This window comes from Heliangelus exortis, chromosome 1 (genome assembly GCF_036169615.1).
Source record: "Heliangelus exortis chromosome 1, bHelExo1.hap1, whole genome shotgun sequence".
Classification (NCBI taxonomy): domain Eukaryota; kingdom Metazoa; phylum Chordata; class Aves; order Apodiformes; family Trochilidae; genus Heliangelus; species Heliangelus exortis.
Genome location: NC_092422.1, coordinates 118,948,515 through 118,972,581, shown reverse-complemented (window position 1 = coordinate 118,972,581; position 24,067 = coordinate 118,948,515). Strand labels below are relative to the sequence as shown.

At 44.0% G+C, this 24,067-nt stretch overlaps 1 protein-coding gene and 1 pseudogene across 1 annotated transcript; both read right to left on the bottom strand.

The window, feature by feature from the left end:
• Positions 1 to 1,453: 1,453 nt before the first annotated feature.
• LOC139792770 (tapasin-related protein-like) lies at positions 1,454 to 5,575 on the bottom strand (annotated as a pseudogene).
• Positions 5,576 to 8,703: 3,128 nt separating this feature from the next.
• FBXO40 (F-box protein 40) lies at positions 8,704 to 22,643 on the bottom strand. The gene is made up of 3 exons (XM_071761632.1): positions 22,492 to 22,643; positions 15,221 to 17,119; positions 8,704 to 13,182 (listed from the first exon to the last, which is right to left on the bottom strand). Exons 1-3 carry the CDS (start codon positions 22,630 to 22,632, stop codon positions 12,985 to 12,987), a joined length of 2,238 nt encoding a protein of 745 aa, XP_071617733.1. The 5' UTR covers positions 22,633 to 22,643; the 3' UTR covers positions 8,704 to 12,984.
• Positions 22,644 to 24,067: the final 1,424 nt, after the last annotated feature.

Sequence of the window (24,067 nt, the reverse complement as noted above, 5' to 3'; positions counted from 1 at the left end):
AAGGTCCTGGGATTTCTCTAGGATGCCAGGATTTTTAAAAACCTAACTCCATTTGACCAGGTGCCTCCTCAGACAAATCTGTTTTGATTCTAAGATACAAATTTTCTTGGCTACTCTTCTGAATATACTTATGTTTAATAGATGCTGTTAAAACCCTCCTTAATTCACAAATAGATTAGAAATTAGGAAGTTGTTCACCACCCCCATGTAGTATGAATACACAATTCTATCTTTCTGTATCCAAAAAACTATCTCTTCTGTATCAAAAACCTTTTCTATCAATAGTTTTATCCATATCCACCCAGTAAGGTAATTGCTTGAATTTCTTGGTTTTCAGTGTATTTGGAAAAAACTCCTTCCAAGTGTTCTTAGTGCTTGCAGCAATCCAGTTTTTCCAGATTATTTTGAGCAGTCCTTATCACCCTTGTGTGCTTCATAAATTCTCACTTTTATTGTGTGCCATAAACCTCCTTCCCACCTTCTTTCTGCCTTTTTTTCTCTGTTGGATTTATACAAGATTTCTAAGTGCTACCTTCAAATTCCCTGTTAGGCAGACAAAGCATTTAATCAAGTCTCTTTTTCACAGCTAGAGAACTGTAGATCATCTCCACCTTGTAACCTTCTAGCAGTGAAATTTCTATTAAAAATTTTATTGTATCTTTCTCACGGAACGTCATATTTTCCTGATTGCTTGATTTGCTTTCAGTTTAACCCATAACTTCCTTTGAGGATTTACCATTTTGAAGTACCAATTTTGCCTACATACTTTCCCAGCTACTCAGGTAAAACACATTAGGTTGGACATCAGAAAGAATTTCTTTACTGAGAGGGTGATCAGACATTGGAATGGGCTGCCCTGGGAAGTGGTGGATTCTCCGTCCCTGGAGATATTTAAAAAGAGACTGGATGTGGCACTCAGTGCCATGGTCTGGTAACTGCAGCGGCAGTGGATCAAGGGTTGGACTTGATGATCTCTGAGGTCCCTTCCAACCCAGCCAATTCTGTGATTCTATGATACATACCTAACTATCTTGCTTAAACACCTGCCTCATAGGCATTCACCAAGCATTCCTACAGACATCTAGAGACATATACCTCCATACATGTGTAAATGCTATGTCCCTACCTACACCACGTACTCATACATATATCTGTATATATACATACATATATACAGTTAAACACCTATATACAATTTAATTTAACCTGATACCATAGAAGAGATATTTCTAAAAATCTATGTGTGTTGCCTGCTAGCAAAGAGCTGGGGTGAAGACATGTTTTTCTGAGTCCACCCCCAAGAAGTCACTCATCTCCTCTACCCCAGGCAGCCCTACCTCTTCCATACCAATCCATAGCTCTGTTAATGTTTGGACAGGGATGACTCTCCTGAGCAGGATATGTCAAGGGATGGGAGACAAAGGTCTGCAGGTGGGTGACATAAGGGTTTCCTTTATTCTGAAGCCCTCAGAAGTTGCTCAGACTTCGGTTTATCTGAAAAGGAGAGAGAGTAAAAAAAGATAAATAAGATGCAAGAAGAACAAAGCAGTGAAAAACATCACATCATGCTACGCTCCATGACAAGCAAGTCTACAGCTCATCTGCTCCCCACCTCTCCCTCCAGGATCTTGGGATATCCAGATCTCCGTCTCTCCTGAGCAGGGGTGCAGGGAAGATGCTCCTTGCTGCATCTCACCCACAAGGGAAGTGTCTCAGCATGTTGAACTCCTACCTCCTCTTGTCCTGAATACAATGAAGAGGACAATTCTGGTAGCAATGAAAGCCCCCACCAGTCCTTCTGATTCTGCTTGCTCTGCAGAGGAAGAGGAGCACCAGTGATGTTAGGTTGGGCCGGCACAGCTGATCCATGTCTCAGTTAAACCACCTCCCCAGCAGCAGACCATGTGCATGTCCTTCAGGGGCACAGATGGGACACAGCACACGTGAGCTAAAGCCACACAGACCCAGGGCCAGTTATACTGGCTCTGCTCACATGTCATAACTCACTGAACTGCTCTATTGCTTGCTTTTCCCTGCTGGGTCAGGAGACACAGGAGCCATCTCCCGTCAGCAGGGGGAGTGAGAACCCCTTGCAGCTCCAATGTGAAGAAGGATTTTTTGTGCTCTTGGGACTACCAGTCCTGAGTAGCCATCCAGTCCAGCTGGGTGCCTAAATCCCTGGGGTATGGATGTTTCCTTGTGCCTGCCCAGTGGGCTCCTGTGCTACAAACTTTTGTTCCAATGACAGTCATAAAATCTCTTTTCCCCTAAAGGAAATTAGATACTCATTCCCCAAAAGCTACAGGGAGTGAAATAAAGGCTGAGGAAGTGAAAGTGAAAGGGAAGAGTCAAATAGAGAGAATGGACAGAAATGAGAATGGAGAGAATGGAGAGAAATGAGTGGACAACAGAAGAAAAGCAGGAAAAAGCAGAAGCAGGCAGGTATGGTTTGACTCAGGGGTTTTGATCTCTGTGCTGGGTAGATGAGCTGGAAGGAAGTCTGGCCAGGATGAAGAAGTTGCCCCTCTGCTCCTGATGCTTACCTGGGCCTTAAGATGGGTGCTCCCAAAGATGGGCTTTTCTAGGGCCATGTGTGACACACGGCAGATGCAGGTGGCTGGTGACAGCTCTTTGGCTGAGCTGATGCTGAGGCAGGAGGTGATGCTGTAGGTGCCATCTCAGCTTTGCCGGTGGCTGGAGAATCTGTTTGAGAGAGAGATTTACACTTCAGAGTCTTCTGCATCCAACCCCCTGAGGTGTCAAGGCGGTAATAGCCAGCAATGTTGCAGGTCAAAGTAGTCATCACATCTCTCTCAAGTGTCACTACTGCTGTAATCATATGAACTCTTGGAGGCTCTGGAGGAGATAAACAAAGAACTTACTGTTAGCAAGATATAGAAATCTGCATACACAAAGGAGAGAAGACAAGCTGGCTGTCATGACAAATGTTGGGAGTGTGCAGGGCAAAATGTCAGTGCCTGAGGGCATGGACTCTTGTCCCCTTCCTCACCTGCCGTGTGCAGCTGGATGATGTGGTGTGCCTGGTACAGTGGGGTGGGCAGCAAACAGATGTATGTCCCTTCATCCCCTACAGTGACTTCTTGCAGGCTAAGAGACACATCTCCACCACATCCCCATGGACTTTTGGCTGTGCTGCCTAGCCTGTGCTCTCCACCTGGTACTGGAAAGGCTAAGGCCACTGCCTCGGTGCTGCCTCCTCCACTCCATGGAGGATAATGAGGAGCTGGGAGCCAAGGCAAAGTGGCAGTCGAGGGTGACTGAACTGCCAAGATGTCTGTGCAGGGAAGTCTTGTATGATGATGACTGAAATTCAACTAGAAACAGAAAGAAGGGCAGAGGCAAGCAGAGGGTTAATCAGGTGAGGTTAATGAAGGCACCAAAGGGTGGGAAGGGCTGGTGGTAGGGCTGGCAGTGAAATCCTCACCCAGAAGAGGAGGAAGCACAGGCATCCTATATGGTGCTCTCAGGTGTGGACTGGAGTGCTGGAGGGAGCCAGCTTGGTGGGGTTAGGGGTGCAGGGAGGCAGAAAAACACCAAGTACACATCACAGTATTGGAGGTGCTTGTCATCCTCAGGGGATGGGGCATGGGAGAGGCAATACATGTCACCGTTTTTTCCACAAGCACCAACTCCTGGCACCCCTCAGGTCCTGGTGAAAGGTGGGGCATGGGACTCCTGGGGAGGCAGGCTCTCCTCCCCTCATGTCCTTCACTGCTGTGCGGGCACCCCGGGCCACCCAGTCACCTGTGGTTAATATTGTCCCCTCTTTGCTCATAGGAATCCTTGGGTGCAGTGTTGCATCATGATCCTTCTCCTTCTGGCTGATGCAGTGGGGGCCTCTCAGCACCAGGGTAATACTGATCCCAGCCAAGAGCTGTAGGGTGGCCATGAACCAGGAAAAGTATGGCAGGGTCCCCTGCTGGGCTGCTGGGATCTCACAGTTGACCTCTTCCCCATCTCAGTCCATGTACAGCAGGGACTCTGCATATGGGATGGGTACTGACTGTGGGGACAGTGGAAGAGATTTAACCATTTGAATCCAAATGGGAAAAGTGAGTGCAAGACAATGAGACGTGTTATTTTGGAGAAGCACCACATGCTGCAGAGGTCAGTCAGAGCCCAGAAGTGCCAGACTAGGCTTCACAGATGAAACCCTGCAAAGAATATTAGAGGTTTGCTGTGACTGTTTATTAGAGGTTTGCTGTGACTGTTTGGCTGTATTTTATGTTGCTAGATTGCCCAGAGTTCACCCTGAGCATAGGGAGCTGTTAGAAAAGGAGAATAAACAGAACAGATTCCCTTTAGATGTGTATATGCTGTGTATGTGCATGCCCAGCAAGCTCTGTGAGTGAAATGCCAAGTAAAGTCTTGCCTATTCAGTTTAGGCCTGAATCCAGAAAGAAAGGGGGCAATGAACCATCCCAGATAAGGAAAGCAAATGTGGCAAGAAGGCAGGGGTGGCTGAGTATAGATGCAGTGTGCATCTGTATAGATGCACGCTGTGTCTGTGCCTTTGGTCATGGCGTGGACTTAAGTGTAGGTGTAAGCAGGTTGGCTCCCCTGGGTCGTGTAAGAAGAGCCAAGCCTTCTGAGCAGGACAGCTCTGCTTCACTTACCATGACACTTTGTGCTACCAAAAAGCACCTGCATGACTAAAGATTTAAACACAGGTTTTTACAGGTGCAATAATACTGTGTAGTGGAATAATTCCTGAGTTGTTTTTGACAAAGTATTTCCCATGAAATAGTCAATCTAGGATAGTCCCGTCAGGAGAGAGGTACCTCAATAGTGTTTGCTAAGATCTTCCACAAAGTTCCTTTCTGACAGTTCCAATTGCTGACTTCAGGAAATCATGTGTGAAACTTCAGACCCCATTCAAAACCTGCCTAAACTCAGTTAAAGAAAAAGCTTGTAGAAGCCTGGTGCACACAAGTGGCAAAAAACTCCAGTGGCATCTCTCCCACCCCAGGTCTTCCACTCACCTGAGGCTTCAAAGAAAAAGGGAGGAGTCAGGATTTTTCTGTGGGACTTTGTACTCAGCTGTATCACCTAAGTAGCCATTATCTCTGACTCTGCTACCCCTCAGCACAAGGGTAGCAGGATGCTCAGAGGACAAGCCATCAAGGGCAAGCAGTGAGCCTCTTCCATCTTCCCTCATGAAGGAGCAGCCTGGGGCGGTATCCACTTTGTGAAATGAAGTTTCTGGCTCTGTAGGGAAAGAAAACAACTGTTTGAATTCATGAACCTTCTTGCATCCTGAAGAGTCTACAAGTTTCTCTGGGATGGCCAGGAGGGCTAAATTATCTCCCAGCCATGCAGCCATTGACCACTCTCTCCTGGCAATAGTATTAATCTTTAAGAAGACCCTAATTTTCAGCGGAAGCCCTTCACGAAAGCCATGGGGCCTTCGTGAAGAGGAGGGAGGAGCCCCGGCCCCCGTCCCAGCCGCCCGCCGCTCACCCGCAGGCGGGGCACCGCACAACACCAGGGCCCCGCACAGCATCAGGGCCCCGCACAGCACCAGGGCCCCGCACAGCATCAGGGTCCCGACCATCCTGTCCCGCAGCCCAGCGGCCTTCCCGGCTGCTCCCAAGCCCTGGGATCCCCACGGGAAGCAAACCAGATCCCGGCTGCCGCCAGCAGCAACGCCGCTGTTCTCACTTTCGCTTTAGCGAAAAAAAAAAAAAAAATCCCCAACCATTAAACCTTTTAACTCTTGCTTTACCATAAGGAGGAGATCTGAGGCAGGAGGGAAGCGGGATGTCACCAGCATCCCCAAACCTGCAGCTGGGCTGCTTGTGCTGAGTCCCACTTTAAGTCAATACCAGATCAGCTTTTCTCACCACGCTGCCTACATGCTCATCTCCTCCAGGCTGAGCAGCCTCTGAAAGCAGTGACATCTCTTGTCCTTTTGCTTTTCAGAGGATTGTATCTTCGTAAAAAAAATTGGAGGTTGAAGCTGGGCCCTTCTTTAACTGCTGTCTTGCCCCCGTCTTTCAGATACACAGAGAGAAAATGTCTGCTTCTCTGCTGCTGCTTCTCTGCTGGTCTGCTCATCTCCTCGCTCTCTTGCCACCCCTGCAGTAACACAACTTATCCGTGCTGTGACCTATTACAGTCATGTGTACACACGGAGGGAACTGTGATAACCTCCAGCCTCAGCTCTCCTAGCACAACATCCTGACATCCATCCCAAGAAGCACTTTGCCAGACACACCTTCTTGACACCAGTGTACCTCTTGCACCCCTATCCCATCCTCACTGCCCACTTCTGTCTTTTTTGGAAAAGCTTCACAAAGCTTCTTCCTGCTCAAGATATCCCTAAGCTGTCAGACATGTCCAGCCCCTCCGACTATCTCTCCCACCATCTCACCAGTGTAGTATCACACTCCTACAAACCACTGCACCCTGTGAGTCTCTGCATCCCCCTTCAATCCGAGATGGACACATATAAATACATGTTCTTATTCGGCATTATCTCAGAGGGCATCCACATAGAATCATAGAACTGGCTGGGTTGGAAGGGACCTCAGAGATCATCAAGTCCAACCCTTGATCCACTCCCGCTGCAGTCATTGTCTAAAGAAGCAGAGCACAAGCATCTGTGTAACTCCTTCACCCAGGCAAATGCAAGAGCACCCAGCTCAGGACAGGCTTCTTTCTCTGATTTGTTTTTATACCTGCTTCAGTGGGGCCAAAACTGCATTTCAGCAGATTTGCCCATTATATGTTTCTGCAGAAGAGCCGAGGGAGGTCAGCAGCCTGTGCTGTGGCTTTGAAGAGAGGTTCTAAGGCAGCAGTTGTGATAGACACTCTTTTGCAGAGCAGTAAGCTCCTCTACAAGCTGATTATTCTTTTTGTCTGCTAAAGTTGTTGGGACTCCCATCCATTCTCCAGAGCTACATGCTGGATCAGACTGGCTAAAGGGACAGCTCCAGTAAAAATCTGTGCAGTTTATTAGCTTGCTAGTAAATATAACTTTACTGTGTAGGTATCATGTTGAAGAGAGCCATTAAGTTATGCTGCAACCACTGGGAAAGGGCTGTGTATCAGTTTTCCTATGCAGGGAGAGGAAAGCCAGTTAAATAAGTAAGTGGTGACAGATAAGGAGGTATGGATGGGCAGAGGCCTAGGCAACAAGGGGAAAGAATATACTAGTTGTGATGAAAGAAGCAGCAGCAGACAATACTGGTAGCCAAAGGGCAATCTAGTTCAGCTGAGGCAAGTGGATGAGGCCAGGGAGGCAGATGTTCTAGTACTTCAGGGAACCAGAGAAATGGGAATGGGAGGAGACCTCCAGAGGTCTCTGATCCACTATGATTTTGTTCCAACTAAGTCTGTAAGCCCTCCAAGAGTGGAGATACTGCCACCTTTCTGGTATCTGTTCCAGTGCTCTGTTTCATTTTTGATTAAAAGAAAATTGTTCCTGAAATTCAGCCTGACCCTCCCAAGTTGCAACTCGTTGCTGTTGCCTTGGCAACTTGTTATATTACCTGCTACTACTGAAATGGCCTTGGCTCTAGTAACTTTACAACTACCTTCCAGATATTCATAGGAAAAAAAATACGAGCAACTAACATGGGATATTAACTAACTCTCATGCAAACAATGCAAATTATGGTAGAATAACAGTCATTCCTGGCATTAAAATAATCTGCTGTTCAGAACTGTAGAAAGGAAGATAAGAATAGTGTATTAAGATCACATGAATGATATGATAGGCTGTTTAGGTGAAATTCAGAAAGTTCAAAGAGGCTTTTCTCTGGTGCAGCTTGAAGTTCACTGTGAACTGCTCAAGTTTATAACTGCAGATGTAGGGTGAGACCACCTGTTAAAAGAGGTAAATCACAGTAAGAACTCTGCTGCTGGGGGTGAACTAACTTCAGACTTATGGACCAGAGAATAATTTCTGATAATCACAATGAGCATTAGGTCTCTTATTCTCAATATGACAGATGACAGATTCCTTCACAAACCATCACCGAACCTACAAAAGATTTGTCAGCTGTAAATAGCCATTTAGTCATAGAGCAGGTGGTCATTAAAAATAAATTTGAGGCACGTGATCATTATTTCATTACATATAAATTAAGTGGGAAGTTAAATAGGGACTAGGGAAGGTAAATAATAGGCCTGCACTGTACATGAGGGTTTTGTTTCAAAACAAAAAATACCAAGGAGTTAAGAAAACTCTTTAACATAGGCTGTAGTGGTAGGAAAACTGGATGTGAAAGAAGCCTAGAATTTCAGGCAGTGATGCACAGTGGCTGTGGAATTTGCATCCTGAATAAAGAAGCCAAAAGCCCTCTATAGTTATGTCTGAACAGCCACAAGGCTGTAAAAAAATAGGTCAAGAGTAAGGAGAGAGACTGACAAAGAAAATTCTTCTTCAAATATTTGTAGATATAATGCAATATTAACGTGAAAAATGGATTTTTAAAAGAAGATACAGTTTCTCATATAGATGAATAACTGAAGGAAGAAAGAAAGTGGCTGTGCAGATAGGATGGGTCAAAAAAATATTATTGCTATTATGTAGCCTTAGTCTTCAGCCAGGAAAATTATACTGAAGAGTGGAGCAGAGGAAAGAAGTGTAGTGAACATGAGGGTCAGGAATTACCCCGTCTGCTTTGAAAGCAAAGCAAACATTAATGTAGTGAAACTAAGGAGACAAGCTAATACGTGGATTTTGTTGGATTTTTTTTCACAATAATTTTTATTCTTAAGAAAGCAAAAAACAAAAAACAAAACCAAAAACAATCAACAAAACAAAACAAAAACAACAAAAAAACCCAGTTACAGAGTTTTGCAAAATAAGAAACAGTGTTCATAGAAACTTCATCCTATATGTGCTCACTCAGTTTTGAGAATTGGAGGCCTGGCAAGTAATTTTTTCCTGCAACCCAGACTTATGTTATGTGTTACTGCATGACCTACTCTTTCACCCCTTATGAAATACCATCTGTCCCATGTTACTCTTTAGCACTGGCTGGCAATTTGTCCTTCCACAGGGAGAAGCATTTATCCAGAAATTCTGTTGTTGACAGCAAATGGTGAGTGTACAGGAACATCAAAATGTGTGACTCTGTGGTTTTACTGTGGCCTCTTAGCTCATGCATCAACAATCCACTGGCTGAATACTCTAACCCAGAAGAGAGGCTGTGCCACAGAATGAGGTACATTGTATAAATTACAATTCAAAACAGAGTCTGCATCTGATTGAGTTATCAGGCTCATCCAAATATCTTGCTTTGTCAGTCAAAATCAAATCAAATCAAATCAAATCAAATCAAATCAAATCAAATAAACTCTCCATTTCCCTTACATCTCTGATCTTCTATACATCACTCCTGTCCTCCCAGTGTCTGTTGAATTGAATATTTTCTTCCTAAACCATTTGCTGCTGCAGCACTTCTTCCACAATCCCATTTCCCTTCATTCTTGTGCCCTTTCACTATTCTCCACTTGCCTCTCCCTGGTGAGGCTGACAATCAGGCAGGTCTCCTCTCTCCAAACCCATTACCTTTCCTGTTTCCCACCCTTCTGTTCTCTTCTCCCAGCCATTTTTGCCCTACTCTGACCTCTCCCATTTTCATAGCACCATCACTTCAGATCCCATCCTTCCAACAAGAGGAAACACAGCCATAGACATCAGCCAGGAGTATAGGGAGTATTGCTATCTGTAACAAGCACAAGATCTGTAGGCAGCACAAATGGGATCAAAATCATAGAATTCCAGAGTGTGGGACCTGGACAAAGAGCAACATCAATGCTTTGCAGGATTTGCATCCCCTTTTCCAGTTCAGATTCTGCCATGGCAAAAGACCTATTTTGAAAAAAACATATATATATGGCCAGTTTCTTCTATTAAATCCGTCCAGCTGAAAGTTAGGAAGAGTTTTAACTTTCTGTCAGTCAATCTATGACCTTAAACTAGGAGCCTAAGGACTTGCTGAACCCAAATGAAGCCTCTCACTTTTTAAATAAACCAGTGTTGTGCCCACCAAGATAAACAGGGCACACAAACTTGGTTCCTTGCAGCTCCCCAAAGCTCCTGCTGGCTCTAGTAATGAGAAGGCCAACAACACGGAGCTATTTTGGTGTGTATCCTCTGAATAATTAAACTGCATCCAATGCCAGCCCACAGCTTGCACTGGTTTAAATGCAAGATAGTGTAAGAAGTGGCTACCAGCTGGCGTTTGGGTGGCAAGGGTGATCTCCACTTCCCTGTGCAGCTTTGCCTCTTCCACAGTCAAGTTAACCAGGTTAACCTGAGGATGGTTGTGGATGTTCACCTTCCACTGCAGGTGCTGAAGGTTACTTAACCAAATTTCACATTTAAAGAAGTATACTTATATATTCACGGGGAAATATTTATCTCTCTCTGTGAAATAACAGCCCATGTCTCTGGGCAGGGAGATACAAGTACAAAATTCTCTGGCATCAACAGAAGGAGGCCAAACCCTGAATAGCAGTGGTGCTGGTGATGCAGGCACTAAAGGTAAAATGAGCCCAATTGATAGCTAACATAAGGCACAATTTCAGATCAGCTAAAGCAGTTTACAGTGGCTAAGTAGTTAATGAGATGAGAGATGGTTCACAGGTTGAATTTTTCCATGGTGTCTCATACCAGCCTTGAACGCCGACTTACTCTGAGGTCCTATTTTTAGCATCTTTTTTTCCCCACTCTCCAAATTATCCATAATTTTGAGTGGCTCCATTCTTAAGTACCCAGCACAGATACTGGAACCCAGCCTTTTGACATGCATTTACAGCTTCTGTGGTCTGCAGCTACAACTGGGGGTCAGCATCTTTCCAAATCAGGTACATGATATGCAAAGGATGAGGCCCTGATGTACAGAGCAGTCTAGGAAGTCTGGCTGTATGTTCTAAACTCTGTCACATTCCCTATATAAAATGAAGTGATAATATTGGGTGACTTATGTTAGATTGGGTATTTTGAGGACCGATGAACTTGAAAGGATAGCCAGTTTAGTTTTGTACAGTGAGTTAAGCCACAGGCTGAAGAATCAGAGCACCCAGCTTTAACTGCTCCTGGCCCATCTTAGGTTCCCTCTGTCCGTTTGTTTCAGCTTCCTCTGCATAAAAACTGGGATGCTAGTTGTGTTTTCCACAGAATACCCATGCAGACAAGTTTTATTGTCATGTGTAAAACATAATGAGACTTTGAAGAAAGTGTCTCCAGGGACAGAAAACAAAATAGGAAGAGAGAAGAAGAAAAGTGAACTGATGCTACTCCTGCTCCTGGGACCAATCCACTGCCCCAGCCCTCAAGTCAGATAATGTATGCTCCTGAGAACTGATGTCTGGAGAAGGAAAACATCCTCCTATGGTTAAAAATCTCACAGGGACCACTTAAGCTGCAAGTGTAGGCAAGGATGAGCTATGCTAAGCATGGTTATGGTCACTACAAAATTCCAGCCTTTGGATTGTCATCCCAAGCACTCAGCTCAGTCTCATCAGCAGCCTTTATCAGTAAAAGAGGGATCTTTCTTGCATAAAGTGCCTCATCCCAGATCTGCATTGAGACCGGGGTAGAAAGTGTGGCGTGTGTCCAGCCACCCAGGCCAGTTTTTACCTGGCCAGCCCGGGTGAGGAGAGCAGTGGTCCAGGACAGCAGATGTCTCAAGTCCTGGTGAGGTTCTGCCCAAGATGGTGAGATGAAGGCCAGACCTCATTTCCTGAGCTTGCTCTTCCATCAGCTTAAAAAAGAAAGGAGTGTGAGTCGGTCCTGCTGGGCTGTGCAGTGGCTGTAAGCTGCCAAATCAGTTTACAGACATTTCAGAGGACCCCCAACCTACACCACAACTATGGCTTTTCTAACTGGAGCCTCTGGGATGAGTTTAAATAGTGTAATAAGGTGGACACTGTTGGTAATGTGCCTTCTTTCTCTCTTCTCTTGCCTCAATAAGCACATTCTGGTTTTAGATTAGTGTATTTAAAAAAAACCAAGCCAAATCCTAATCACCCCTCTGGTCTGTAAAAAACAAAAAAATTCTTCTACTCCGGCCCACTTAACTGAAGCAAACATTATCCATACCATTACTGAATGAGTTCCTGAGTGCTTTTTGGTTTACAGAAAAGAACATTACTTCTTTGCCATATTGTTTCCAGTTGTTTATGATTACAATTTGCAATTTACAACTGCAAATCTGATTAGTATTTGAAAAATTACTTCAAATACTGTTTGATCACCTTAATAATTTTTAAATAAAAATGAACAAGTTATTAACTGAAAAATGTGAAAAGCTGCTTGGGCCGCTAAAACTGTTGCCACTTGGTTATTTCTAACAAAGAGCAAGTTTTTTGCTTTGCTTCAAATGTTCCCATGAGCTCTGCTTGTGGTCAACTAGGTACACTTGCTGGAATGGGGGTCCTAAATTATGGTCTGTGTCTGCACAGTGAGTTCCTGTGTCCTCACTGGACTTCCAATTAATTCACCTAATTCGTAGGGTTCCTTTTCTTTTGCCCCCATCTCAAAACAGATTAGCAGTCCCTAGGTTTGTCAGGCAGGAGAGCATCTACATGTGCTCCTAGAGCTTGGTTTTCCAGCCAAAGCTAAGGTGTTTCAAAACTTGTCAATCTAGGTACATTAACTGCTCTTGCTTCTCTCGGGGACATAGTATGGCAGCCTACCATCAAGGCTGCAAAGCTGCTGTTTTCCAAGAAGATCCTTGTTGCCTTCTTCAGGGTGCTGCGTTAAGCAAGGGACAGAAACATAAACAAGAAGCATGTGATGTTGGTGAGCAGTGCATGAAGTTTTAACAATAAAATTAGTCAGGGAAAGAACAATAAAACATCCAGGATATTTCAAAAGCAGCTGGGTAGAAGCCAGTTTTGTACATCCAAAGGAGAGCTGGAAGCAACAGTCTTTACACCCGGATTCCCAAATCTTCATTTCGAGAGCTCTGAAAGGAGCGTGGTGGAAGAGAAGCAGGTTGTTCAGACTCTGTTCTTGAAAGTAGAAACCAAAGTCTTTCGAGTCTGCTCTCGGGATTCACACATGCCTGTCAGCAGCACGGGGTCTGTCTTGTGCTCCACCTGGTAAAAGGGACAATTCTTCAGGTGCTCTGACATGCATAGGACATCGTTGTGCTGCCATTTGTTAACTGTGGAGAACAGGCTGCTGAACTGCCAGATCTAATATGGAAAAGGGGAGAGAAATTGGGGAGAGAAAATGCAAATGTTGGTGAAAATACAAGAGGACTTTAAAAAAAAAAAAAAAAAAAAAAAGAAAGAAAATCTATCTGAAATCTATATATATTAGTCATATTAGTCAGATGAGCGAACATTTGCTTGTTCACTGGCACAAGTGAAAATGGGGTCTGCATTGTTAGGTACCTCATACTTGCTGCTTTAATCATTATCTGCCATTTTTAAAGGGAAAGGATCTTTTTACATTTTTTGGTGTCAATCCAGTGCAGGGCATAAGGACATCCAGGACACCTGAACACTGCACTTATGCAGAAAATTCTGTCACGTGTGTGATCCAAGATGTTTATAAAGCGAAGCGACTACAGCGTGCTTGTATGATCCATATCTCAAAGAAACCTGACTTCATAAAGACCTTCCAAAGCATCTCTCAGCAACTTCAAAGTAATTCACATTTCAGCACTGTTGTTATTGACCCCACCCCAGAGCAATTCTTTGGAAATCTAAAGTTAAAGTTATTCCTAGAGGACATACAAGCTTATAAAAATGAAAAAATGTGCTGTTAAAACTTTCAGATTCTGTTTGCAGTGATATCATGTACTGTTTAGTGATATACTAGCATGTAGTGAGTGATAAGACTGTGATTAAGTCACTATTATATTTGCTGTACACCACGAAATCAAATGAATTTTTAAAGTCATAGTAAATTACTTCTCCCTAAAAATGTTTCTTCCTGTGAAAAAAAGACAGGATGTGGGTATATTATACCTAAGATTACCTGATCCTGTCCTAGTCATAAGCAATCATAGCTATTATACACAGCAGTCAAAAAACTCAGAATAATTACAAAATACAATGTTTTCAAGCAGTCTGTGCATAGGAAATAAGAGTTCTGTATTTTCTGTACAGAGAGCTAAATGAAAAGGCTTAAGGACTTAAGAGTCCTTAAATTGTATGCTGCTGGTTTGAAACTGTGCTGCAATAACTGAAGTTAATTGCTATAGGATTGCTCAGCTGTAATTTCTTCCTTTTACTGAAGTAAATTATTTTAGTGGCTAATTCAACTTGCAGCCACCAAACTTTGCTACCCAGATTTTTAATTTGCTACACTTCATGTTTCATATTAATAAAGAGTACTTTCTCTTAATGAAGAGTCATAAACTGCTAAGGTTTCATTTGATAAGAATTGATAGGTGGAGATCTTCAGGGATCTGTCTGAAGGCCAGGTCCTTTGAAATTTCTGGGAATCTTCCCTGGATCTCTAAGTTATTTGTTCCCAGATGTCTGTCTTGTCTGTTTTTTCATGCTGTTCCTAATGGCGTTTTTCATGGAGTTCTCAATGTTATTCTTTCAGCTGTGTTGAACTGTTATTCTTTCTTGCTGTGTTAGAGCAGCTGCAAGTCTATCAGCCAGAACCAACCCCCCCTTACCACTGTTCAACCAGGATTTAGGCTGAGCTTTTTTTACGTATTTCTTCCAGACTACCTAAACAGCCAATAACGGGGGTATTTTACCAGCACAAGCAGTGGGAGACCAACTTTTCAGAAAGCTTTCTATCCCCATGCTGCTCCTTCAGGTGCTCATAACCCAATGGGTCACTCGGGGGTCACAAGAAAGACCTCGGGGGCTGATGCGAATGACTGAGCTCCTTTCATCTCCTTGTTCCTTAGCTTTTTGGTGCTCTAAAGCATGTTTAAGTTCTAACATACCCTCATAAAGAACAAAGAGTATAAAATTCAAGTTCTTCAGAAATCCATGTGTAACCTTTAAATATCAGGAATTCTCAGTTTCCAGTGCCTAAAAACTCTGTGCATGCAAATCGGCTACCCAAGACAAGCTTGGGTGAGGACTTTCAGCTAGTCAGAAGATGTCCTTTTACACCTTCCAACCTTTGCTAGATGTCCTGCATTTTACAGCCCTGACCCCTCACATTGGCATGCTTATTTTGCAGCATTGCGTTGCAATGCTTGTGTTTTACCTGGAGAAAACCCATATCTATCTTTCCCCCAGTGTCACAGTCACTTGCCTTTTTGCGAGCCTTCCAAGAAGTACCGCCATGGGAATATCTTTTTTTCTCCCAGACCAAGAGGACCATTCCCCTCTCTTGAAGAAGAGTGGCACAGATGTCTCTCATCAGCGCTGACACTTGTGATAGCTGAGATAAACTGAAGCTGTCCAGGAACCCTGCAATGTACTTGAGCACTTCCACTGGAAGGCTGCTCAGTGAGTCCTTACTTCTCCCTCGATGAGACACTGTGGAATTGCCCTTCCCAGATTCAGCAAGAAGGGTGTCCACCTCTGGCTTAATAGCAAATGTCTGGAGAGGCTTGCTGTATATAACCTTGGCCTTAAGTCCATCAGGGCGGAAGTGATTTTGAACAAAAGTACATCCCAAGTAGGCTAGTGGGCAGCGGTGCTGGAACCATCCATCCAGACATGACTGGATATCAGCATGCACATTCTTGAAATGGGACGGGAATTCATCCCTCCTGAAGAAATGGCTGCAAGTGAATGTGAAAGCTGAACTGCTTTTGTTGTGTCTTCTGGTTACACATTCAGTGTAGAGCTCCACATGGAGTTCGGGTGGGCTTTTTTCATCCAGAATATCTGCTAGAACAGCATTGGAGGAGAACGGCTCCAGTGGAAAGCTGTATGTCTGTGTTGCAAAATCCACAAAGAGTCCATCGACACCCCTTGATTCAGAGATCTCATGGCCTTTCAGCTCTTTTTCCAGTGCACACAGCAGCGTGGATTCAACTATATTTGCATTAGGTAGCTCTTCTAGGTTTATTCCCAGTTCTGAGGTATCCACTGATTTGTCTGAAGTTGGCATCTTGTGGCCCAGTGCATCTCCCAGTCGTGCTCTTTTGCCACAGTAACTAACTGGCACTTTGAAGGTGTAGACAGTCTTCACCTCCTGAGCTTCCAAGTTCCCATAGACAAAATCTTTTTCTCTGGGAGTGCAAGCAGCTAGCTGGCCAAAGCGGATGAGCATTCCCCCGTGATGTACCAGGTACATGTTGTAATCACCTACACCAACTTCCTTCTTCAGCCTCTCCAGTACTCCTTCTTGCCAGGGAGCCAGTCCTGTCATTTCTGTATTTGGTGTTACTGGTGCTACTTGTCCAGACTTTTGGTCCTTTGCTTGCTCTGCACCGTCAGGAGCGTCCTTTGCCGGCTCTGAGGAGCTGGAAGCTGATGTTGTTTTATTGGAAGCCTTCTCTGTCTTTTTTCCTGTGCTGGCTGCTGAGCCTGTTACCTGGCAAGCCAGGAGGTCTTTTTTGAAGATGTTCTCCCAGATTTTGTAACTCCCCAGATCCATTCCTTCTTTGTCCTTTGCCAATTCTTCACGCTCACTTTGGTTGAGCTCAGGCAGCTGGTTGTTGCCCTCTTGGGAGCCACAGGCTACTCCTCCCACAGCCCCTTCCACCCCACCCATGGCTTCGTCCATTAGCTCTTCCACTTCATCCCTTTTCCTCCACTCTGGAAACAATTCAGCTACTTTCAAAGTCCTGAAAAGTATCTTCTGGTCTCTGAGTGCCAAGGCTGTGTCCAGACACTCTTCGTTCAAGGTCTCCTTCATGATGTTCTTGTGGAGGGTTGTGTCTGAATCCACATTCGGCCAGCGGTTCCACTCCATCGAGCAGCAGACAACGCTGGCTGGACAGACCTGGAGGTGTTTCGCCAGCTTGAAGCGGGCCATGGAGAAAGGGCAGCCATAAGCTGAGTTGAGGCAGGAGACCTGCTCTAAGGGACACAGCAACTGGTGCTCCTCCTCCTTGCACATGTGGAAGGTGGCCCCGCAGTGGAAGCGGCAGCTGATCACCATGCAGGAGACGGACGGCTCAATGGGTGCGTGGCAGTGCCTGTTGAAACATCTCTCACAGTGCCTGTGCTGCCCAGGGCGGGCTTTCTGTGCCCGGTGCTGTGTGTGGCAAAGACAAGAAGACAAGAGTTATTCCCTCAAGGAGCAAGGGTGGCCACAGGCTCTCTGTGCCCATGCTCAGTGTCTACACGCTGGGTGCTCACATGCACTCGCAGCACCACTCAGGGTATGGGCAAACACCAGCATGGGCCAGCTCCATACAGTCACGTATCAACACTGATCCCCACAGTACAGCATGGTCTGATAGCAGAAAGGGTATGGATAAGGTCTGTACTGATTAGCCCAGCAGCAAGAGGCAGGGCTTGGGAGCGAGCTGTTTTCTGTCCCAGTATTTACACTGGTTCTGTCTATACCAAGCTGCTGAAATCAAGACTGCTAGAGGACCAGTGAAAGACCTTTCCACTTTCTGAATGGTATTTGAGTAGAAAGATGATGTTTCTTTCCCTCTCTAGGAAAATTAGCTAGTCATTTGGCCTATGTGTTTTGTCAAACCCTTCTAAAGATATGCATGTTGCACAAATGACCCTCCGTTTGCTCAACACCAGCAAGGCTGAGGTGAGGATTATCTTTGTGATCCCAGTTTCCAGTGTGGAAAGCAGCTTGGGTAAAGGCTAATTACTCTGCTTTTTGTAATTTACCCTTGCACTCCTAGATGATGCCTGCACCTCAAGAAAGCAAAACTACCAGGAACCTTCCTTCAGGCAGGATATTTGCTGCATCTACTTGCAGGTGTCAAAACCTGGAATAAGGTGATGCCTCCGTGTATTTGGCAAAGAAGCTTCAGAGTAGAGTGGAGGCTTGTTGCAAGGTTATACTCGCCCAGATAAATCCTTTTTTTTTGCAAGCTGCCTTTCACCTTTCTTCCCCTAGCTGTCACTAGTGAATGCCAAGAGGAGAAGAAGAGGACAGATATGGTTTATCTCATGCCCTGCTCAGCACCATGGTGTGCAGTTAGGGCAGAAGGAGAGTTACAAAGGTCCAACTTCAACAGAGCTTTTCCTTTCCAGTGATGGCGCAGGGCAGAAGTCAGTTTGAGCATGTCTCTGGATTAGGGGGACATCTGTCCTGCTTTAGGCTGTTTAGCTACATCTACTTTTGTGTGGCTCAGCGAAGAAGGAGATACAGATGGATTTATTTCATGTTGGCAGCATCCTTGCTGCTCTCATTCTTGTAGCATTTTGCTGCAAGTATAATCTCTAAAAATAGTCCCAACTGTGACTTGCATAAGGTCAGAGGAAGGCTGGGTACATTACACTGCAACAAAAATCATGAGTATGTGAACAATACTTTCCACTGCAAAAGTAACTATTGGAGAGAAATAATTGAGAAATAAAAATACATCTGAGGAATGGGCCTCATGGTTCTCCAAAAACACAGAATGAACTGATTGCAAAGTTTCTGGAGAGAAGCCTGCTTTCCACTGTTTTATGCTGAAATGAACCCCATCCAAATCACATGAAGTGAAAGAAAATACACGCTTTGTTTGTCAAAAATGACAGACCCAGAATCAGTCTTCCTGATTATGCAGGTATTTTTTTAGTTGTGTTTGCTTTATGTCTAACTTGTAAATGCTGTTCTTTTCAGACAAATAATTTTTATACCTCTCTTCTCAGTGTCAAATCTGTGAAGCTAGAGACTAGGAAGAAGGGATAGAGAATTTTTCTTATATTTATCAGGGTTTGAATTCTTCTATTCTGACATGCGGGTAACCAGGAACTCCATGTTTTAACTGATGATCTAGTTAGCTCTGTGGTTCAGTTGATAGTATTACTGCCAGTGCACAAATTAAAACTTTCAAAACCCTGAGCAGAAAGTTTACAAATCCTTGCTGCAGCAAGTTTGATACATAACATCCAGAGACAGGTGACACAGAGATGGGCCAGGTGATGAAACATTTCTTTAAAACTGTACACTTCTTGTTTGCCCACAAACTGCAAAATTTCCTAAGATCTGGGTTTAAAAAAAAAAATAAATCAAATCAGAAATCTTACTTGAATCATGTTCAATCTACTGTGGAATGAAGGGATGTAAATTACAGTTCACCGGCTGTCCACTTTGGTAAATCTTTATTTTTAGACCATCATGACAGCAAATCAAGTAAGATTTAAAAATATACAGCTTCTATTTTAACTGCAGATATGTCTGTGTCTGGAGCAGATCTATTCAGCTGCAATAACTTACAGTTTATAAAGCAATTACAAATTATTTTCAGTAAATAAATACTTAATTCAGTTGCAGTCAGTGAGCCAAAACAATACAACTGTCTTCTTATTTGGTATTTGCTATGTGGGACTGATCATATGACATACTAACATTATACATAATATCTGAGCTCTTTGCACAGAATCAAGGGATGCCTCCCATTTTAAAGAACCATCAAAAAGGTTTACATGAAACCCAAGAGCACCTCTGAAATGAGACTGCAAATGAGCATAAACCAATCTTTCTAAGATTTACAACATGATGCTCTTAAAAAAAAAAACTCAAGAAACTTCACATGCAAATGCTGGTGCCAAGAATGTACAAGTTATATATATTGTTACCACAGAAAAATATCTTCAAGGAATGTGAATAATTTTTGGTGAAGTTTTTAGGACAGATGGGAGATCGTCTCTCTTTTAATTCTTGTTACCCAGCATACAGTGTTTATCTAATTTTTATCATAATACTTAAATCCTGAGGGGAATATGAAATTATTAATTTCCCTACAGGTTTTTCGATATATTTACTATCTTAGTATCAGAGTGGTTCACAGGCAGTAATGAATTTACCTTTGCAGTACTAGGGTGCACTTGAGGCTAAAAGATACTACTACTTCTACCTGGTAGATGTATAATTAAAAGTATAGAAAGATGCAAACAAGTAGAACTAAATATAATACTTTGTATAAATAAAAGATTTATATTATGAACAGAAATGTTCAGGTTCTGATGTTTCACTTGCAGCTGGATGCCTCCTGCCCAAAAAGCCCAGCAGAACCAGCTACAGAATTACATTTTCTAGGAGAGCATCTGCATCTCCTTAAGCCAGAGGTTTTCTTTTCTGTTTGTGCAGCACTCTTCTTCCATCACTATGTACTTAAAAACCTTAGCAGGAATTCAGGTCTCCTTTTGCTGCATAGATGTATTTACCTCTTGGAGCTAAGGAAGGAAGCACCATACCATTGGAAAACCTAACATAGTCTTGGGAATCTAAGCTTTTTAAAGCCCCATCCTTTGATACAAAATAAAAAGCAAATCCAGAAATGCCACCACTCGGAATAATGATGACCCCAAAGTGAGTCAAGCCTTTACACCTGAACACCCACAGCAGGGACAGCTATGGCTTGAGTGACTGCCTTGGCATTAGACATAGCAGGTATGTATGCTTTGTGACACACCAGCCCTGCTGTTGCCATTCAGACTGATCTTGCATATATGTATAACTAGCTGAGCTTTAAATGAGTCAGGCAGAGAATGTGGTACAGGTCAGGGTAGGTGCAAAGGGAGAACTAAAGGTATAGATGAAATCTTCATCAATAACACCAAAACCCTACCAATGAGCATGTGGAAGATACAGTTTCTTTGAGGCTCAGGCCTTGAACAAGTTCACGTGGATTTTATAGAGGCATTTTTGGTTACGGAGCAATTCTCAGTATAAGGCGTGTGGCATGAAAAGGTTTTCTGTGTGACAACTGACCTGTTAGATAAGCCCAAAGATAGAAGGATGAAGCTGTAGGATTTAGGGAACTACTCCCTGTGTTTTCTAGCTGGATGTCAGCTGAGGCTGTGGTGTTTCATGGAAATAACCCCTAGTTTAGAGTTACTCAAAGGGCTGGAATTGTTTTATACTGAAAAAAAAAATGTTTTAAAATTACGGGGAATGAGTCCACCGTATAGGTGCAGCAGCCTGACAAGAACTTCAGTACACTTTCTTGCTTTCAGAGCATGCCTGCTGCTCAGGTGCTCACAGCAGCACATTACCTTCTCCTCAGCACCCTAAACTTGGCATGCAGAACTGTGGAGATCAAGAGAAGATGTCACACTATCAGCCCCCCCTCGCCTTGGCAAACCTGTGCTGCACACGGGCAGAAAAGTGGCACCAAAACTTGATTGTGCAGCCTCTGTCCAGTGCAAAGCACTAGTGCTGTTATGGGAGGAGCAGAGGAGAGTTCAGAGTAGTGAGGAGGTACAGGTAACACAAGGGCACTGCAGGCAGAAATCACACCCTACACTCCCCTGCTATGAGACCTGGGACCAGCAATATTTCTTCATCCTCCCTGCCTGGCACAACCTCGCCAGAGCTCATCTGAGGCAAACCCACCCAAGAAAATCCAGATATTGAGTGCTGGGCTGGCAGTATGGTGCAGAGCAGCCCAGCAGCAGGGTCTTGTGCTGAGCATGTTGGGGAGTCTGTGGGAGACAGACAGAACACAGAGAAGGGGGGAGGTGGTGGCATGGAGCTGCTCTGCTGCTTCTGATGCTTGTGGGGGGTCCCTGTGCTGTCCCTGGTAGAGATACAGTCAGGCAAGCTCTCTCTTTGTATCAATAAATGGGACAGGGGTTCAGTTTTGGTTCAAGTTCAGCAAATGCTTTAAAATAACAGGTTCTAGTTTAGTTGTAGTTTGAGGGGAAAAAAAAAAACCAAACTAAAAAATAGTGGTGCAAATTGTGATTTATTTTCTGTGGTCTCAGGTTCTATTTTGTGCCCTGGTACACTTTTGTGAAATCTTATTGAGATAATCAAGTGACAAAAGAAGCCCAGCCCAAAGCAGGTGCCCAGTGTAGGTAATTTCAGAGCTATTAGTTAAGGTCTAAGTCATAAAACAAAAGATAAAAGATTCCTGAATAGAAATTGCTAAGCAGCCAGCACTGTAAATGGTAGACTAGTACCTGTAACCCTTGTAATTCTTACTCTATCATCATCATTTGGTCAGTCTCGATTACCAACAAAAGGTTTTCTGTCTGCATCTACAAAACTCACCATATTTTAAATCTTGGCATTTTTGCCACAAGATTGCCTCTTCTTTGACCCTTAGTGCATTTTCTGTCTTACTTCTCTTAGGAGTTTCTTGAAAATTACAGAAATCGAATTTTTGATCTATCATCTGTCCTGCTGCTGAAACTCTCCATCTTAGAATGAGCATCTTTGTTTTTTAAAACTCCAGATACAGTGCTGCAAAGTATGGTTAATCCACTGAGTATATTACAGAGGGGTTTTTTTAGAGTAGCATGTCACAGAAGCATTCACAGTTACCAGATACCTTTGTCTTAGGATGTTATTTAAGACATCTTGTGTCTGATTATTCTATTTCATCTTAATTACTAAGACTGTTTTCAAGACATCTTGATTTTCACAGCTCGGATACAGTAACCATGGCATTGCATACAGTTTGACCAATAAAGACTACAACTCTATTTACAAATCCTTACCTTAATCATAGAGTCCCTGTTTGTGTACCAAACACTTGCTCCCCTGGTTGTGCTCAGCTGGGTTGAAGTGGGGTGAGTAAAGGAGAACTGCGAGCAAAGAAAGAGAATGGGAGGGCATGGAGCAAGCCCAAACAGACACATCAAGTAGTTTTGGGATGTTAAAAATAAAACCCATGCATGTGACCACATAGCTCAGTTTACAGAGCCGTCTCTTCCACTGTGTTTGTTAACACTGTCATTTCTGGAGTGATACTTCACAGGAAATACGTGCCCCCTGCATGACAGGAAAATATCAAAACCCCAGAGCTCTGTGTCAGCTCCCTGCTGCTGGCTCGGACTCCCCTTGTACCCACACCATATTTTGCTGTTGTTACTGTCACCATCCCCCCAGCTCCCAGAGTCACCAATTCCAGCAGCTGCTCAGGCAGCAATGGCAGGTTTCTGATCTCTCTGGGCAGGGGTGGGCAGAAGGAGAGCAGGAACATCCCAGATCAGAGTCTGGCAGCCCTGCCTGGCACCCTCCCAGGAAGCCCTAGGAGACTCCCCAGCTCCGGCACCCCAACTACACAGTGAAGGGGTCCCACCAGCCACCGGGAGGAAGTCTGAAGGTATCATCCTGTCTCAGCCAAACCTGAGGGTAGCAGCAAAGGGGAGCAGTTATGTTTTACCTTCCACATGGACCCATTAAAGCATTTCACAGTGAGCTTCATGGTGAGCGTTTCACGCTCATGATAATTACAAAAGTTTGGGTACTGCTGCCACATGTCAGTGAGGTTCAGAGGTGCTGATGGGGCACTGCTTCTCACTGGTGGGTGCTCATCTATCTGGCTGCAAAGACACCCCTTTTGACCCTGCTGCTGCTGTGTGTGATGACTTTTCACCACCTCAGAAAGACAGAACACCACCTTTTGGCTTTGGCAGTCGTGGCTCTGAGATCCTAAGTTATGATGAACTTGTTGCTTTGCCTTATCTTTCTCTTTCCCTGCGAGTCCCTGGTGACTCTCATCATTTGAAACAGTGCAGGGAACTGTGCTTTCATTTTTAGGTCTGAACAAAATGTCAGTAGGCAACAACCAAGGCTTGCTGCTGCCAATCATAATTTAGTAGTGCTAAATATGGTTACCAGCCTGTCTCCGTGGCCTTTTAAAGAGATGGCTGTATTATCGCGATACCATTTTCATTCCATTGTACTGGGGAAAAAAGGGGCAAGTGGTAACATGCCTAACCTGAATTTCACCCAGTCACAACATGGTCGCTGATCTGTTTATCCTGTCCACTTCCACCCCTCAGTACCATTCCCCCTGCCCCCCAACTGCCCCAAAGGTCAGGGTCATTCTTCAGCCTTCAGTGGTGTTGTTATTTTTACACTGTGTTTAAAAACATGCTGCTTCGATGCCTCAAATTTATATGAAGAAAAAAATTCTTCTCAAAATTTATATTACTGATTTAGGAGTAAACACCTTCTAGCTGAAATAACGTAAATTATTAAAATAGTTGTGGTTTCTGAAGTAGGTGTTGTCAGAAATGAAGCTGCCTTCTCTCTCAATATTACTGGCAACTGATGTCAGGCTGGTTT